At 39.8% G+C, this 17,124-nt stretch overlaps 4 protein-coding genes across 17 annotated transcripts in view; 2 read left to right on the top strand and 2 right to left on the bottom strand.

Moving 5' to 3' along the window:
- Positions 1–54: 54 nt before the first annotated feature.
- cbr1 (carbonyl reductase 1) lies at positions 55–2,282 on the bottom strand. 2 transcript variants are annotated; one of them, XM_079462194.1, is made up of 5 exons: positions 1,948–2,282; positions 1,682–1,805; positions 1,313–1,603; positions 1,115–1,222; positions 55–1,034 (listed from the first exon to the last, which is right to left on the bottom strand). In XM_079462194.1, the coding sequence occupies exons 3-5, from the start codon at positions 1,596–1,598 to the stop codon at positions 598–600; spliced, it is 831 nt and encodes a 276-aa protein (XP_079318320.1). In that variant the 5' UTR covers positions 1,599–1,603; positions 1,682–1,805; positions 1,948–2,282; the 3' UTR covers positions 55–597. The 2 variants fall into 2 exon arrangements, with proteins under 2 accessions (XP_079318320.1, XP_079318319.1); XM_079462193.1 differs by lacking the exon at positions 1,948–2,282 and having other exon boundaries at positions 92–1,034; positions 1,682–1,814.
- Positions 2,283–2,485: 203 nt separating this feature from the next.
- On the top strand, positions 2,486–6,460 carry setd4 (SET domain containing 4). 3 transcript variants are annotated; one of them, XM_079462180.1, is made up of 11 exons: positions 2,486–2,610; positions 2,699–2,775; positions 2,860–2,955; positions 3,041–3,078; positions 3,188–3,276; positions 3,420–3,849; positions 3,943–4,117; positions 4,442–4,520; positions 4,780–4,860; positions 5,011–5,134; positions 5,221–6,455. In XM_079462180.1, exons 1-11 carry the CDS (start codon positions 2,489–2,491, stop codon positions 5,350–5,352), a joined length of 1,443 nt encoding a protein of 480 aa, XP_079318306.1. In that variant the 5' UTR covers positions 2,486–2,488; the 3' UTR covers positions 5,353–6,455. The 3 variants fall into 3 exon arrangements, with proteins under 3 accessions (XP_079318306.1, XP_079318307.1, XP_079318308.1); XM_079462181.1 differs by having other exon boundaries at positions 2,508–2,610; positions 4,439–4,520; positions 5,221–5,923; XM_079462182.1 differs by lacking the exons at positions 2,486–2,610; positions 3,041–3,078 and having other exon boundaries at positions 2,630–2,775; positions 4,439–4,520; positions 5,221–6,460.
- On the bottom strand, positions 5,310–11,456 carry cryzl1 (crystallin, zeta (quinone reductase)-like 1). 10 transcript variants are annotated; one of them, XM_079462191.1, is made up of 14 exons: positions 10,299–10,366; positions 9,847–10,002; positions 9,642–9,711; positions 9,432–9,509; positions 9,235–9,307; positions 9,117–9,161; positions 8,974–9,042; positions 8,280–8,413; positions 8,047–8,158; positions 6,974–7,072; positions 6,770–6,882; positions 6,569–6,674; positions 5,921–5,966; positions 5,310–5,811 (listed from the first exon to the last, which is right to left on the bottom strand). In XM_079462191.1, the coding sequence occupies exons 3-14, from the start codon at positions 9,702–9,704 to the stop codon at positions 5,712–5,714; spliced, it is 1,038 nt and encodes a 345-aa protein (XP_079318317.1). In that variant the 5' UTR covers positions 9,705–9,711; positions 9,847–10,002; positions 10,299–10,366; the 3' UTR covers positions 5,310–5,711. The 10 variants fall into 10 exon arrangements, with proteins under 10 accessions (XP_079318317.1, XP_079318316.1, XP_079318310.1 ...); XM_079462190.1 differs by having other exon boundaries at positions 9,857–10,002; XM_079462187.1 differs by lacking the exons at positions 9,847–10,002; positions 10,299–10,366 and adding exons at positions 7,314–7,334; positions 11,159–11,199 and having other exon boundaries at positions 5,557–5,811.
- Positions 11,457–11,497: 41 nt separating this feature from the next.
- The window catches only part of itsn1 (intersectin 1 (SH3 domain protein)), a 39,566-nt gene continuing 33,939 nt past the window's right edge, over positions 11,498–17,124 (top strand). For both annotated transcript variants that reach the window (XM_079462165.1, XM_079462164.1), the window contains exon 1: positions 11,498–11,667. The gene's annotated coding sequence lies outside the window, so the exon portion shown is untranslated. The remainder of the gene's footprint in view (positions 11,668–17,124) is intronic.

Genomic DNA, 17,124 nt, shown 5'->3' with positions numbered 1-17,124 from the left:
GCTGCATTTGCATTGCAAATTAATTTACTTTTGTCTGGTTTTTCATGTACAAATGTCTATACATTCTTGAAACAAGATCAATTGTTCACAACAACAAAAATGAGGTAAGAAAATTATTTAATTCAAAGTTCAACTTAAAGGAGCAATGTGAAGATTTTGTAAAGTGCTTCATACATACAGTATGCAATATTGTTGTTGGTGGTATATTTTTTTATTTGTGTTTTAGAGAGAAGAAAGTGATACAGGTTTGGAATGACACTGGAGTATGTAAATGATGAGTTCCCTTTAATAAGGCACACTTACAATTTCAACAATCTCATTATGTTTCAAGTCCTTGAGTAATTGAAGATTTTTTTGTACAAACCTGCAGGCTAAATATATTTTTTTCCACGTATAGTTTTTGGTTTGTTCAATGTTTATCTTAAAGACATTAAAGTCAGAATAATATGAAAATCCACAGTACTTTAAATCATTTTCGGGAGTACCTGAGGTCTTGGATTAAACGTTTCACAACTAGACTGTCTGAATCTGCCATAAAACTTGTATCTGGCCCAGGGACTTTCACACACAAACACACAGCTCCCTCTCCTGAACTTCTCACCAGGTCTGAACTTTCAGCTCTGACACAAACTGCCCATGGGGCTCCTTGGCCCCCGCAGCCAGCAGTGCCAAATACACTGGTGTGACAGCGCCCTCATCTGGTGACTTTGGTGCATTTGGTCCAGCCATGTCAGTTTTGACCCATCCTGGACAGCAGGCATTGCACAGGATCTCATCTCCAGGCCTCTCTTTGCTCAGATTTCGTGCCATGATTCTAGTCAAGGTGGTGAGGCCGGTTTTGGAAATGCCATACGCAGTGCTGGGCCAGCCTCGTTCTGCGTGGGTCCCTGCCTGAGCCTCACTGACGAATCCCTCCATCAACCCGACCAGTTCTTCCTCTGTGATGTCGTCGCTACGAAAACGGGCCTGGAGTTCTGGACTACAGCGGCCCAAAGCCATAGAGCTCATCATGCTGGAGACGTTCACAACCCGACCTGTGAAGATGTACGGAAGTATTTGAAAGGCACGAACAAGACCGACAGGTTCTGCAACAAAACTGTTGCATATGACTTACCTCCAGATTTAATAATGGGCAAGAAGACATTGCACATATCTCTTGTAGCAAAGAAATTGGTCTTTAATGTCACATCTGCCTGGGTCCCAAAGGGTGTTGTATCTGCGTCTGTCATGTAGAAATTAATTATATTATTAATGTTTGTGTAATGGTACTACGACAGCATGTTATAGAGTATATACGAATGCAATTGACTACTTTTGAAGGCAATTCCGGCGTTGTTGATGAGCACGTCCACGCCCCCGTACTTCTCCTTAAAAAAGTCGCGTGCGGAGACAACGCTTTTTGGGTCATCGATGTCCATCTGATGGAAGAAGGGTGACAGTCCCTCTTTCTTCAGACTCTCCACCGCGGCGGTTCCTCGTTCCACATCACGGGCTGTCAGATATACGTCCCCGGCGTATTGTTTACAAAGTGCCCGGACGATAGCGAACCCGATGCCTTTGTTTGCACCAGTTACTAGGGCTACTTTGCTGTTACTCATTGCGTCTGCAATGAAAAGAAACCCAATCCTCTGTCTATATTATATAATAAGTATTTTCATAAAAAGTGTCAAAGTTAACATACCTATCGAACACTAAGCAGATCTCCGAAACGCGTGCAGTATTTCTACGTAGCTCGCAATGCGCAGGCGCAGAAGGCGCGTTTACATAAAACATTCGCTGCTCGATATACATAACACACGCACCAACTTGAACATTAACCCCCTAGTGTACATTTTATGTTATATTTATATAATTATATGTTGTATTTCACTGTATGCACGAATGTATGTAAAGATTTTTTCTTGTTGTTAATAAAAAAAAAAATAATTAAAAAAAAAACACACGCACCAACTTGAACATACAGCGAACGTAGAAGGGCGGGTACATAAACATACACCGACGCCGCTTTGACCGCTGAATCGTATGTCAACGACGACGCCATATTGGAAAAGGCAAGGCTTCACTACCATCGCGTACAAGTGAACGGGGTTTTTCTGAATAAAACGCGCAACGTTGACATTGCTCAACCATTTTTTTACTATACCGTTCTGTCTTTTTCTTCTTTTGGTCAGAATTGGTGTCCTTGAATCGTGCTTGAAAAACCGCTGCTGACTCGTTCACCTCTGTATTTATAGAGCCAATTTGCCCGCTCCATTATGGCGGCGCTCCAGATACAAACGGGTGTTTTTTTATTTATTAGAGATGAATATAAGCGACAAAAGCACCGTAATTATACAATATAAAGATGAATAACGACATACCAATTAAATGAGAATACAAAATATATACGAAGAAATAAAAAATACAAAAAGGGCATTCAATTACAAAAATTTGAAAAAGCATCAAAACGTTTTTAGTTTTTTCAAGTTTCTGATTCTGTGACAAACGGATGTGCTTGGGCCAAGGCGCTCATGGGGAAAACGTAAGCGTTCTCAAACGTATCCCAATTGGCTTAGATACAATGACGTCACAGGTTGGTTTTGAGGCGGCGCTTCGTGTATCTGACCACGTGTATGTTTATTTTGTGTTTATCTAACGTCGATTTATGATGACGTTACGTTCGATATGAGTTTCGACTGCTGCTGTGTCCACTGTTTAGGATGAATAAAACCGGGTCTCGTGCTGGCAGGCGAGCAAGGAAAAGACGACGGAAAAAGCACGAGGGTGTCTCAAAAGGTACCCGTCTATACTGCTTTGTGTGCTGTTAAAGTGTGCATCATATTAAGGAAGCTTTTATACGTTTTTGTTTTGCTCTCTTAGTTACTCTGTCTCACGAAGCTCAGTTTGTTGGTTTGAGGAAATGGCTGAATGAAGGAGGTTTCACTTCTCAGCACCTCATCCCTGTCGATTTCAATGGTAAGAGTCTAATGTAGATATTAAACGGTCAATTTCACTCCTAGTGCACGTGGATATATAACTATGTTAGTTACTTTCTGAGCAGATACTGGAAGGGGGCTTATGGCTACTCACCCTATCGAGGTAAATGCATGTAGGTACACAAACGAATGTGTGTACCAAAATACCTGTAATGCCCCTGTAAACCTAGATATTCCTGTGATGTATAATAAATCTGCTTTCTGCGTTGAAGGCTAATGGCACGGTCATTTCTTTACCCGAGAACTGCTTGCTGACTACCGTCACAGTTCTCAGGAGTTACATGGGGGAATTCATAAAAAGGTTCGTTCTTACATCTGCTTTAGTAGTAAGATCTCTTTCTAAAAACATTTTCAGGGATTTTATTAAGTTGTCTTATGATGTCACAAAGGAAACATGTTTTTTGTGCATTATATTAACTGAGATTTCTTTCTCTCTGTCTTAAGATATCAGCCTCCGATATCGCCTCTCGCGGCTCTTTGTTGCTTTCTCGTTGCTGAGAGGCATCGTGGAGAAACCACAGAGTGGGGTCCATACATCGATGTCCTTCCAAAGTCTTACACATGCCCTGTGTACTTACCCGATGACATCATTCACCTCCTACCTGGGAGTCTCCGGAACAAAGCCATGGAGCAGAAAGAACAGTTTGAGGACCTCTATTCGTCTTCACTCGCGTTCTTTCGTTCCCTTCAGCCACTTTTCAGCCAGCCGCCAGAGAAGCTGTTTACCCAGGATGCACTGCGGTGGGCCTGGTGCAGCGTTAACACGCGGACAGTGTATATGGAGCATGATCAAAGTAACTATCTGTCCCGGGAGAAGGATGTCTACGCTCTCGCTCCGTACCTTGATCTGCTGAACCACTGTCCGAATGTTCAGGTAAGAACATGTAGAATTTGCTGTTATATATTTCTTAGTGAGTATAATGTAAACAAGGTATTCGTGAGTAAATACATTATACTTTGTTTACAGGTTAAAGCTGGCTTTAACAAGGAAACTCGCTGCTATGAGATTAAAAGTGTTCACGGGTGTAAAAAGTTCCAGCAAGCATTTATCAACTATGGCCCTCATGACAACCATAAACTACTTTTGGAATATGGTTTTGTTGCTCCTGGCAATCCTCACAGTGTAGTATATGTTGATTTAGGTAAGGAGCATGCAACTTGATGATACAATTGACAAATAATGTGATTTCAGCTTGAAATGTATATGGACATCAATTTTATTTCTCACAAATTTCTAGAATAATATGGAATAACATAAACATTTAACTATGGGAATAAAAAAGTAAATAAAAACATCATTCAAATACACTAGAATTTGTAAAAATGTACTTTTGCCATTTTATTGACCAGCTTCCACGCTAAGATGCTATTTAAGCAGTATTAAAGAGTTCACACTTTTAATATTTGAATATGCTTTTACTGCTCAAAATGTCACATCAACAATCTGTGCGTTTTTTTCCCAGAAGATCTACAATTGTGCCTAGATAAAAATGATAAACAGCTATCACAGAAATTACTGTATCTAAAGGACAACGATTTTTTAAAGTAAGTTACATAGATATTTACATTTATGCATTTGGGAGACACATTTATCCAAAGTGAACTTACATTGCATTATCCTATACATTTTTTGCTAAGTATCTGCAATCCACTGGGATCGAACCCATGACCTTGGCGTTGTTAACACCACGCTCTTACCACTGAGCTTGAGTTGTTCTTATATATTGCAACACTCAGTTGTATGTAGAACACAGTAACAAAAAGGTTAAATAAATAAACCCTGTGTACTGTTTCTCTTCAACAGCAACTTGACCTTTAGTATGGATTGTCCTTCTTGGAGACTGATGACTGCATTTAGACTACTGTCTCTGAAACCTGAGCAATAGTGAGAAATGACAATTTCTAGTTTGACAACACACAGACTGATAATGCAAAGCACATGAAGTCTTTCTGGTGTTGTGATACTTTTGCATGCATACGTGTCCTGCTTCTTGATTTATTTTTCTCACAAATGTTAATGTTGACATCTTTGCAGTGCTTGTTGGAAAAATGTCCTCTTGGGGGCGTCAGTGAGCCGGACTCAAGAACAGTGGTGCATTAACTCTGCCCTGAAGCTTTGCCATAACCTCACTGAAGACAATGTCAAAGCTCTAGAGAGGGTAAATCTAATGAAAATCAATTTAATCTTATTTCGTTATTTAAAGATATGAAACTCATTATAACCCAAGTATTTTCATTTGGACAGCTATCTCATCTCCAACATTGTACAGACCATTCTCGCCTTGAGCAACTGTGTGTGGTGGAGAGCCTGAGACGAGAGCAGCAAAGGATTTTGGAACACACACAAGTGCTTCTAGAAAACCTCCAGAGACAATAGTCGCTGTGGTAACAGTATAGGGCAGTGTGAACACGGCACTCCAATAATCCATTGGGAATGAGAAGAGAAAATCACATCTATGCCAGAAACAAGTTTCTCTACACACACTGATGTAAATAATTAAATGTAATGTTTATGAAAGCTTTTTTTTTAAAAAAATCATGTTTTAGTAATTTATTGGAAAAAAACTTGAATTCGTTTTTTGGGATTTAATGCATTTTAAATATCAACAATACATTGTTAAATTGTGCAACAGAAGTCGAATGACAGTTTGTTTTAAAACAGATTTTTGTATATGAGATTAACAACATCAATAGTGACTAATTCACATAAAAATGGAAATGTTTTTGGAGTGTTCTTCAAAGCTTGACCACTATTCTTTTCCGGGCTTGCTTTTTCTGAACCATTTCCATGGAGACAGTTGCTTCATATAAAGGCACCGGGTCCTCCAACTGCGGCCTAAACAGAGACAGCAGTCAAAACCCACACCATTCGTACGACCGAGCTGATTTCACATTAATTCTCCTACAAACAGAATCAGTCTTTCTGTCTTATTCTGCTTTCATACCTTAAGGTCCCCGCAGAGAGCTTCTCCACCACATCTTTCAAGATATCTGAGAGCGAGCAGACTCAAGGCAGATAACCCAATTATAGACAGGAAGGAACAGATCTTGTACGTTGTTAATAAGGTCCTTCCAATAGCCGGAAGACACTGGGTAAAAATCCCTCAGGTCCCAAACATAGCAAGCTTTCAAAAAGCAGCCATATGAGAAACCTATTGACCTCATTGCGATATATAGTGACGCCAGAGAAAAGCTTTGAGTTAAATGTCTCCTGAAAGCATGCATTAACAAATGTATGGCTAGAATACATGTATGTTGATTTGAGTAAAATCAGCAAAAAAATTTAAATATGAACCTAGAATTTTATAGTTTTATTTAATTAACACTGCATAAAGGAATTTATAGTCTGTCTGATATTTGACCTGTGTTTTGACTTGCATAACCTTATATGTTTTGCTTCTAGTCAATGTTTTCTTGTACAGCTGCTTTGTAACAATGAAAATTGTAAAAAGCGCTATATAAATAAAGCTGACTTGACCTGAACCAAACTAGCTGTAGAAAAATAAGCACTAATCGTTTAGTACACTTCAAGAGTGGTAAACTGAGCAAAACGCACTGAATTCTGTGAATTCCATGTTAAATGTAAAAGATACGAAGATATCTGCCCTGCTTGGCACGAGAAGCAGTCCACACCTCATCATTGAGGAATGAGAGAGACACTGCCTTCATAAACAGAATGTGGCTGTCCGGAGGGTCCAGCTTAAAAACAAGACGTTATATTTTTAAATAACTTTCATCTTGAGATGTAAATAATATATTCTGCAAATCCTATACAGACTGACGGCGCCACTAACCTGTAAATTTTGTTCCGTGGTGACCCAGTGACCTCCGACCGAGAGAAGGGTAATGAGATCATGTTTGTGCGGTAGATGCAACTGTGTTTCTGGATCCTCCTCAAAAAGTCTCACTGTCACAAAAAATCTTCAGAATTACAGACACCAAAGAGCAGTGCCGCCCATCCCAATACTCGCACAAGATCTTCCAAAGCGATGACAAACCTCCGGAGTCAATGATGATGTCCACTCCAAGACCTCCCGTCTCCTCAAGACACGAGTCCACCAAGTCCTCCTTCGAGTCCCACACTTTGATGACTCGAGCTGAAGAAACAATGTGAAACATTAAAACACATTATCAGACCTTTGTATGACGTACTTGTATAAACATGAATAGGCCTTGGCATTACTTGCATGATACTTATTAGAAATGCAGTTTAATACCATCAGTTAAATACTTCTTAACTTCTCACAAACGCTCTGAAAATTCAAACTTTTGTATGCCGAGTTGACAGCGCAAATTTTCTGTATATACCCCACCTGAACGACTTCTGACAAAGCTCACCTAAAAGTGACTCTTGTACACCTTGAGAGATGACAGGAAGCAAGCGATAAAAGGAAGAAACAAGATGAAGAAAGACACATAACAAAGTTACTCTGGATAGAATTAAAAGACCAGATTAAAGAGACTCAGCGACAGTATATCAGAAAATACTTGTTAAAAAGACCCATTCACATCAGGAAATATAACATTAACTATATTAATGTCCACACCAACGGCAACGGAGGATAACCTTGTCCTTTAAATCTGAAAGGATTTTCAATGGATGTCTTGTGTGTTTTATTTTTGGCGTAAGAAAGTAAACAAGTTTGAAATTATGTAAAAAAAAATATCTTGTGGATGAATTCTAATTCTAAAGTGAACTGTCCCTTTAAGACAATGCAACGTCTTAAGAGAAAAAAGGTGAAACTTAAAAGTGTAGAACTAAAAGGAGAAAGACAAGGATTTAATCTTGCATTTGTGAGCATAACCAACTTAAAATATAACAATGTTGCTATAGATCACTGCGGCGAACAATCATTTTCTGTACATTAAGTCGACTCAACCTCCATGCTTAATAGTAATGACAGCAAAGTAAAATGCCAGAGAATCCTCTCTTGAGGATTACAAGAGAAATCTGTTGCTTAACTCTCCAGGGACTTTTAGACCACGGTTCCTCTGTGTACAAATCCTGACTTGAACCTTATCCAGAACAGACACTGCATTCCTCTCAACAATAAATCAGAAGAAAGCTCACCCACACTCGGCCTGAGCTCCTCCAACAACTTCTGGTCTTCTGGAGACAAAGCTGTAGCCAGGACTTTCACGCCATGATAGTGAGCGAGCTGAATGGCCAGAACCCCAAACGGCTGCATGAACGTAATGTAGGAGGTCCATGAAAATATTCAAATGGAACACCACGAACTTTCAAAACATCAACACAACTGAGTTATTAATGATTATCAGTTAATGGTTCGAAGAAATACTTACACTCGCCCCATCTAGCACTAGAAGAGTCTGACCGGCAGCCATCCGAGCCAGCGTGTGGAGAGCTGTGTAGGCCCTGAGACCGTCTTTCATTACCGCCGCAGCTTCAAACCAGCTCACTTTCTCCGGCTTCTGAACTGATAATAAAATACACCCACATGCACTTTACACAAATATGGTACGCTGAGTGATATCTTAAAAGGATTCTGCAACCAAAAATGAAAATTCTGTCATCATTTACTCCAAGTTGTTCCAAACCTTTATATATTTCTTTGTTCTGCTAAACAGAAAGGAAGATATTTGGAAGAATGTCAGTTACCAAACACATGTTATCCCCCATTGACTGCCATTTTCCCCCATTTATGGCAGTAAATGGGGGGTCTGTCTGGTTACTAACATTCTTCCAAATATCTTCCTTTGTGTTCATCAGAATTAAGACATTTATACAGTTCTGGAACAACCTATGGTTGAGTAAATAATGACAGAATTGTTATTTTTGGGTAAATGATCCCTTTAATTTGAGATTACTTGGACTGCTACAACTTTTATTGAACTACAACAAGTGTTAAAAATGCAATGAAATAAAATGAAAATATATATTTTTATGAATGTATGCCATATTTTTTTTTTCCTATTTGCGAAAAGTCCAAAATAGTATAATAATGAATAGGCCCTTATGTAAAAAATTTAATCATACCCAAATTAAATTCATCAAAAATTACGACCGAACACAGGCCAGATAGCTCAGCATCCAAGGGGAGAATTCCTAAAAAACAATATGCAAATGTTTATTTTATCAAACACACAAAAACAGAAAAGGAAGTCAAATAAAGCACTTACCTGCAACCTCATCTTCTGGCTGGAAAAATGTTACCTTTGGTCCAACTGACAAAAATATCCCAGATGTCAAGTCATTTGTCTAGAAAATGATTTTAAATGCATAACAGATTGTGCAAACCTTGAAGAACAACGCCTGCAATCTCTCTTCCTACTGAGATATGTTCCTTCCCAAGCTTCAGGTCCTCAAATAGCTGATTTAATAGATTATAGTTTTTATTAATAGTTGATTTATTCATATTAATTTGAACATGTTCACACGCGAACCATTCAAGAATATCAGACATATTTGTTATACATAATGAAAAATGGCATTACCTTAAAATCAACTGGACTAAGTGCGCAGCTCTTCACTTGAACTTTGACCTCATGGTTTCCAATGTTATCGGGAACATTCTGTTGCATAAATTAAAGAGATCACATAAGTTGAAACAGGTAAATGCCCTTTAGGATACATGCTCGTTTCACATCTCGTGGGGCATATATGGATATGCCCAAGCATGCAAGAAAATGTACCATCACTCTTACCGTCTCTTGTAAGAGAAACTTAACATCACCCTGATCTCCTGGTTTGCAGTAAAGTCCCTTCATGGCAATCCTGACAGTTATGAAATCAGATGAAACAATAGCCATAATAAAAGGTTATAATAAGCAATGTGAAAAATACAAAAGAAAGGAAAAATGCCACGATTTATAAGCGAAACTTTATATACATCATGCAGCAGCAACTCACACAGACCCACTTCTTCAAAAATCCAACATCACGTGCTTCCGTTTAAAGCGCAACTGGATTCAATGTTACGTGTTATTATTTTCATTCAGAATTATAATTCAAGCCACTGACATGTAGCCGACTGCGGTAGTGTTTTGTTCATTTCCTCCACGTGACCTGTTCACCGTGACGTGCACAGAAAGAAACAACATAGAAAGGAAACGAAAGTTTGTAGGCGCTCAACTTGAAGCAGCGTTGCACAGACCGATCCGCCCCGTAGACTTTAAAAGAGCGTTTTATGCACCATTAACTAATATGTTGGTATTCTCTACGATTCCAAAACCAAGCACTGCACTTTATTTCAATAAATACACTACTTTATAAATAACTACATTTACTGGTGTTTAAATACATCACGAAGCAAGGTGAACAAACACGGAGTTAGAGAGTAAGTTTGAGTTGACAAACCCAACCTGGTTTAGATCAGGTTTAGCTGTAAAAGTCCTCTTGTCAACTAAGGTTTGATCCCGAGTTTGTGTGGAATGTCACGGAAATCGGAAAGCGTCATCAGTTTGATTGACTTCTCGCGAGAATCTGCGCAGTTCTCTTTTTTTAATTAGATCAGATTCAACTTTATTGTCATTACAGTTACACATATACAAGTACAGTGTAACGAAATGTAGTTTAGGTCTAACCAGAATTGCTATTAGCAAGTGCAGGATATACAGTGAATAAATACAGAATACAATATTAGGAAAATATTATACAGTGGGCATTGACTATGAAAATATTTTACTTTTCTGTTAAAGATGAAAAGATCACAATGAAAGAATGTCATGAATTGAAACACATTTACGAGGCAGGAATAAACACAAGGAAGGAATGAAAGTTTGAGAAGGCAGAATCAACTGAATTGAAATCATTTATATATTTTCACAAAAAAGATCCAAAGATAATATGGATGCTTCATTGCTTTAAAATGCTTTATAGATTAAAGTTTGTTTTTATACGAATATATATTAAATGTAAATTAATTCATAAAAATTACCAAGTCATATGATAATTATATGAGTGCGTTTTGGAATTTGGAATGTAAATATACAAAACACATAAACATTTAGCAGCAAAAGATTTTCTCTCTAACATCTATTCACTTTACAATTCGGAGCAAGAGATACACGGGGAGTGGGTTCACTGCGTCAGATACACGTCAGATCTCTAACCAAAAATAAAAGCTTTCCCGGAGCAGGTTAGCCGTGTAGTTACCATGGCCCGCTCAAAACCGACCCACGCCCGAAAACTCGGAGTACGCTCAAACTAAACGCGAACTCACCTGGGTAATATCCCAAACCGGCTTCGCGATACAGGCCACAGAACACCACAGCTTCAAGCTTTCTGAGCCGCTTAGCGCCCCTAGCGGAACTAGCGCTTATCGCAACCAACCTTCAACACATCATTCACATTGTGCTACTGCATTCAAACATCGGACCGATCGACATTTAATACAATATGAAGGTTGGAATATTGCAGTTATTTTGTCACGGTATCAAGCGAACGCGGTCCACTACGTGCGGCAAAGTGCGTAACTTGGGCCGCATTGCGCCCCCTGTCCTTGGTACCCACGTCGATGCGCACGCCTGCGTGACGTCCGCACGTTTCATTTTTCTCCCTTGCGTCTCACACCACAAGCGGAGCTGAACGGAGGGAGCGAGGAGCAAAGAAATAACCCTGGAATTTATCTCGCGCGTTACAAAATACAAGAGACCGCCGCCTCTCACCCCATGTTGCTGTAGTTTTTTCCGCCGCAGAGGGAATGAAACATGATGGAAAGTGAACGATGAGGTAAGAGTGTTTGTGTGTCTCGGGCCGATTGTCCTTTTTTTGACAGTGACTGCGGCCGCTGCGCGAGCGAGCGAGCGAATAATCTGTGGAATTTCAGCGCGCGGATCCTGTGGTAAATTCGCTCGCTGCATTGAACGGTTTTCCAACGGTCACTTTCAGGTTATGAACGGTAAAAATACTCTCGTTACTCTCACATTTCTCGTGAAGGGAGGCCTCTGTAAGCTCATTCTCCACCCAAAGATTGCAGCTGAAGCCCTGTTCTGATTTAGTGGTTTAGTTAGCACACCGGCTAACGGCTGCTGGTGCATTACCAGTGACAGCGCCTTTAATACCGTGGTAATGTGGACTGTGGTGAAACTCACGGATACGGTTGACGTTGAGTGTGCTGTGGTAATACTTGCTATCGGGTATAGTAACGGTGAGTTAGCCAACGTGTTAGTGTTGCTGTGAGACCGAGGGGGTGGATGAAGAGACCCCGATGGGTCATCACAGCCTGACCGCTGCAGCCTATCGTCATCACCGCACATGTGAGCACATGCACACGTGCGAGCATGTTTCGTCTTTACATATGAACAAATGTGTGCATCGGCAAAACCGAGGTTATCGTGAAACCGTGAAAATGTATGGGGAAGGTGATTTAGGGTAGAACCTGGGTTAAGGGAACGTGTACCAATATCGGCCGATAAATGTACACTTTTTATCGCTATGCATCCGTAATACATTTACATTGGGGCTATTGTGTTTTAGACAGAAACGCTTGGAGATTCTGGGTCTGTATATGATATGAGCAATGCATCAGGAGCCTTTTGGCTTGAGTTAGTATGCTCATGAACCTTGCCAGTCCCTGGAATACGGAGGAACTCCCTGATCACAGAAGTAAAGTGGAAAACCTGTTTTGACAATTGCTTAGGCATCTTAAGAAACACCCTAAAACCGTCACATCAAACTGGACTCGTCTGTAAATTTAGTTACGTTTGTGCATTTTTTTTTTAGTAGTATTTGTGAGTTTTTTGCATCAAAGTTTCCAAGACTAAAATGAGATATTCACGATTGAGGCACCACACGTAGACGTTTAAGAATGAATTAAGGGTTACAAAACTCATACATGTTAAGATAACCCCCACTGATCTAAATACGGGAGTGTGAGACCTCCATGATAAAGGGAAGCTTGTTGTGACGCCTTTTGAGGCCATTGCACATCGAGTCCGAAATTTGCGTCCGAAGTTTACGCATGTTAAAAAATAAATATGACTTGCGGTGTGTCAATCGCATACCTCCGATATTTTCGTACGTCTTACAGAAAATCAAACCCAGTCCTTAGCAATCCTTTTGAGAGGCGTTTTGACAATTCAGAGACACCGTACAAACAAGCGCCAAATACAAAAGAGATGGCGGAAAATGTGTGCAAAGAATTGTCTGCAATCTCAAGTCTCTCTGCCTCCATGCATGGATTCTCTCTTTATCCCCCATCCCCCATAGGTGTACAGCTGAGATTTAGACTAGGATGCAAGATAAAAGAGTTCCACAGACCACTGTGCACAGCTCAGTCTGGTCTCTTTTATTGCCCGCCGCTGATATCAACGTTACCCTTTCGCTGCTCTCTCTGAAATGTGTTTCTCTTTGTACGATCATTGGCTCAGAAGCGTCTTTTTGTCTACATAATTATGTTAACAGGAAGCGAGGGGGGCCGCCAGTCTCTCACCCCCCCCAGTTCTCGTCTCCGGTGGGCCTTAATAATTTCTGTTACTTCTGTGTGCATCTGGCCAGAATACCTTGAATTTGCCTTTAATTGGCATGTCTGTGTTTATAGATGCCTTTACTTGTTCTTTGTTGATGTTGGTCTAATCTGCTGTGATTGATTTGCTGTTGGGCTTTGAGTGTGTTGTTGTCATAATATGGATCATCAGGGTTTTATGTATCTGTGATAGAACAGCGATATATGAACGTTAGGCATGGTTTAATATTATATTTTTGAAATATTTTCCACCGTCATGTCCTCCTCTCTCAGTGTGACTCTTTTTTGGGAGTTAAAAGTACAAACGAAGCATATGCAAATGCATTTATTTCGAGCTTCGGAAGTTTGCATGCACTCGATCCCAATAAGCGGCTATACATTGCACGTTTTTTATTTTTGTGCATACAGAAATATGGAAAAACAAAATATCTACAGTTTTTTTCTTTTTCGGTTTGTTATATTGAACGGAATAATCAAATGATCAGATGATACATGGACCGAGTATCAAGCTCTCTCCCGGAAACTGTCATATTGAGTCTAATGGGAGATTCTCTGTATCAGGCTCATATTCCCCCCCTGATGAAACCTATCAGAGGCCTTTGAAGCTCAGCTATCCATTCTGACTATTAAAGCTGAGCTGTCGTTCTGCTTACCTCAGCTGCACAGAAAGCACTTCTGTTTATGACCTTTCGTAAATGCTTTTGGGTGGAACTGAACAAATGATTCAAGGACAGATTTTGTGCTTGATTTTTACTCGAACAATATAGTGGAACGGTTGGGACTAGCTTAGCAGCGAAGATCTGTTTACAAAACATTGTGAAGGTCCTTCGGTGTGAAGTATTTCTTATCACCAATGATGGATGCTTGCGTTTCGTTTTAAGCCAAACTCCTCTGCATGTGTCTGGACTCCATTGAAGTATGTGTGGGATAGAGCTTGTGTGTTATTTGAAGAGTGGTGACTGTAGCTGTCCGGGGTATCGGTGGAACCATAAGCATCTGAACACTGCATCCCATCCGTTTAGAAATCTTGCAATCTCCCAGTTTTCTGATTGTCTCACTGTTGAAGGAAGTCCCTGGCTCTGCGGTGGTGCCAGTGTTGATGTGTGTGTGCTCTTAGTTCTTCTGCTTTCTAGTAACCCATCAGAGTATTGATGTTGATGGGGTTGATTTTATGTATCTGTTCATTTCACTTCACAACAAGATCCATTGCAGAACCCGCAGAATAACCTGGGTTTTGCTGTGCAGGCACGCGCTCTAACGACCTTCGGAAACACATGCCAATTATTTCTGTTAATGTAAAATCTTTTAAATAAAACAATCCACAACTGAAAGGCAACAAATACCAATTCTTATTGCAACTGTCATTTGATTACACTTATATTTGTCACAGTGACCTGCAATACCAGTTCACCGCCGTCAAGGCACTTTACCACCACGGTGGTGTGGTTGTCACGGTTCAGTCAGTGGAGGAAGGAGGATTGACAGCGTGATATGATCCCCACCTCCGCTAACTCAAGCACTATGCAAAAAGCATATCAAGAAAACAACCACAGCTCTTTACTTAAAGCTGAACCTGTTATGAAGACAGTGTTTGCAGTGTTTAAATATTGTTTATTACTGCATAATATACAGCAATTCATTCAAATAGAAGTTTTCATAATTTGTTTCATAAAGTACAAGATTATTTTATAATGCCTACATTTTTGGCATTTTGTGTTTTTAAGGTGAATAAAAAACTTCCCCCCCTATATATTTCATATTTGAGGATTTCTTTAAAAAAGTCTTGACACCCCTAGTCTCAGATAATCGAAAAGTTTTTCTGAAAGTAGTGTAATGCTGCTTTTGTGAGTCTGTAGAGGTTATTGATTGATTTATTGAATGGATTATGGATTACCTGCAGGGGCATTTCAGATGTTTATTATAATGAGAATTGATGTTTTTATATACCAATTGAAAAACAATTTATTACGAGTAATTTAGCAGGTAAGGCAGCTGTTGTTGTGAATGACTCCTTTTTCAGTGGATGACAGAAAAACCTGCAGGGCTGAGTGATTTGGTACCATACCACAGGCCTCCAGACTGCGACTAAATGTTTTTTGAGACGGAGCGAGCACTCGCGAATGTGTGACAAGCCAATTTTTTTTTTTCCTAGTTGCTATATCTCATGTGAAAAGACGAGTAGATCGCGAGCCAACCAGTGAAGGTGTGTGAGAAGGGGAGAGTCCGGAGCTCTGCAGCTGTTTGACTGATGTTTCTTACTGTTCGGTCACAGAGCTCAGCGAGCTCTTCATTGACAAGTTAACAGACACAACTTGCATTACTACAATTTGCTGTTTGCAGTGACGGATATTTTTAGCCGTTTAAAACTAAACTGAGTTTAGAATACGCCATTTATCTGTTGCTTGCTTAAGACAGCACTGAATCATTTCGAATCCGTTCACAACAAGAATGAACGACAGGCGAAAGCTTTTGTTAAGTTTATGTGCAGTTAATTTACATTGCGTTGTGAATAAGATGAAAAGTGTCCATAATACACAGTATAATCATCATAAGAACCTATTAAGAAGAGCCCTTTTGTTTGCCTACACTATATACAATAAAGTATCTACTTTTTCATACAAAATGACATGAATCTATTCTGTTGGTACTAATGGTCTGGTGTATTCAGGGTTTAAACAGTCTCTTTACCTTTTAAACAATAAGCGAGTTATTTTTCAGTATGTGCAACAGTAATAATGATTCTTGCACTTCTCATGTATACGTAAATCAGGTCTAGATAAAATGAATCCAGACCTTGAACTCTTCACCCAGATTTGTCTCACCTAGTGACAGCATTCCAGTCCTATGACATCCCCACAGTGGGGTGTGTTCTCATTTAGTGGAGTGAGTGTCAATCCTGATCAGTGAGACTGGTCATGAGCAAGTGTATAAGCCAGACTTGACAGAGACATGCGAGTCCTTCAAAAACATTGGTTTATTTGTGTTTCTATTGCACTTTGTAGAACGTTTACCCTTCCTAGGCTTTCGTTCAGGACTTCTGTGTTTGAGAGCATTGTCCTTATGAAAAGCCTCATTAGGATCAGAAAACGGGTGACGGGGGGAAAGTAGGTCAGAGGCTCAAAGACAGAACACACACACACACTGTCATTTGTACGGACATGACAAGAGCCAGTTTTACTGTGTGACAGTGTTACTAGAAGCGTTTGACACTGACAGTGAGAAAGAGAGAGAGTGAGTCACCAGTTTAATCAGGGAAGCTGGATGTTTTCACTATTGAGTCAAGCTCTCTGTGGTGGGTTTAGTTCTCCATCTTGAGAAATACCCCACTGCTTCGGATTAAAAACTCAGACAGCACAAACACGCCCCGGAGCCAATGACCTTCAAACGAAACCGATTTCAGCAAATGCCAGAATAAAATTGAAATACTATGTGCTGTTATTTTCTTTTTGGAGGCGAGTGTATATGGCTAATAACAGCATGCTTAAACACTTCAGTATGTACTATAATTTGTGTTCAAATAAATACTTCATATAGCAACTGCACATGTTCTCGGGGTATAAAGTGAACTTTTTGACACACCTGCGTATATATATATATATGACATGTGTTAACAGTGTAGTTTACATAATTTTTCTTAAACATATATGCTATTATTCCCTTAGCAGGTGTTAAACTTCAGACTCTGCGTATTCCTGTGGCTCAAGGTCATGGGTTTGATCCCA

This window comes from Barbatula barbatula, assembly GCF_947034865.1.
Source record: "Barbatula barbatula genome assembly, chromosome: 8".
Lineage (NCBI taxonomy): Eukaryota > Metazoa > Chordata > Actinopteri > Cypriniformes > Nemacheilidae > Barbatula > Barbatula barbatula.
The sequence above is the reverse complement of the archived record's forward strand: the minus strand, read 5'-3'. Positions and strand labels throughout refer to the sequence as shown.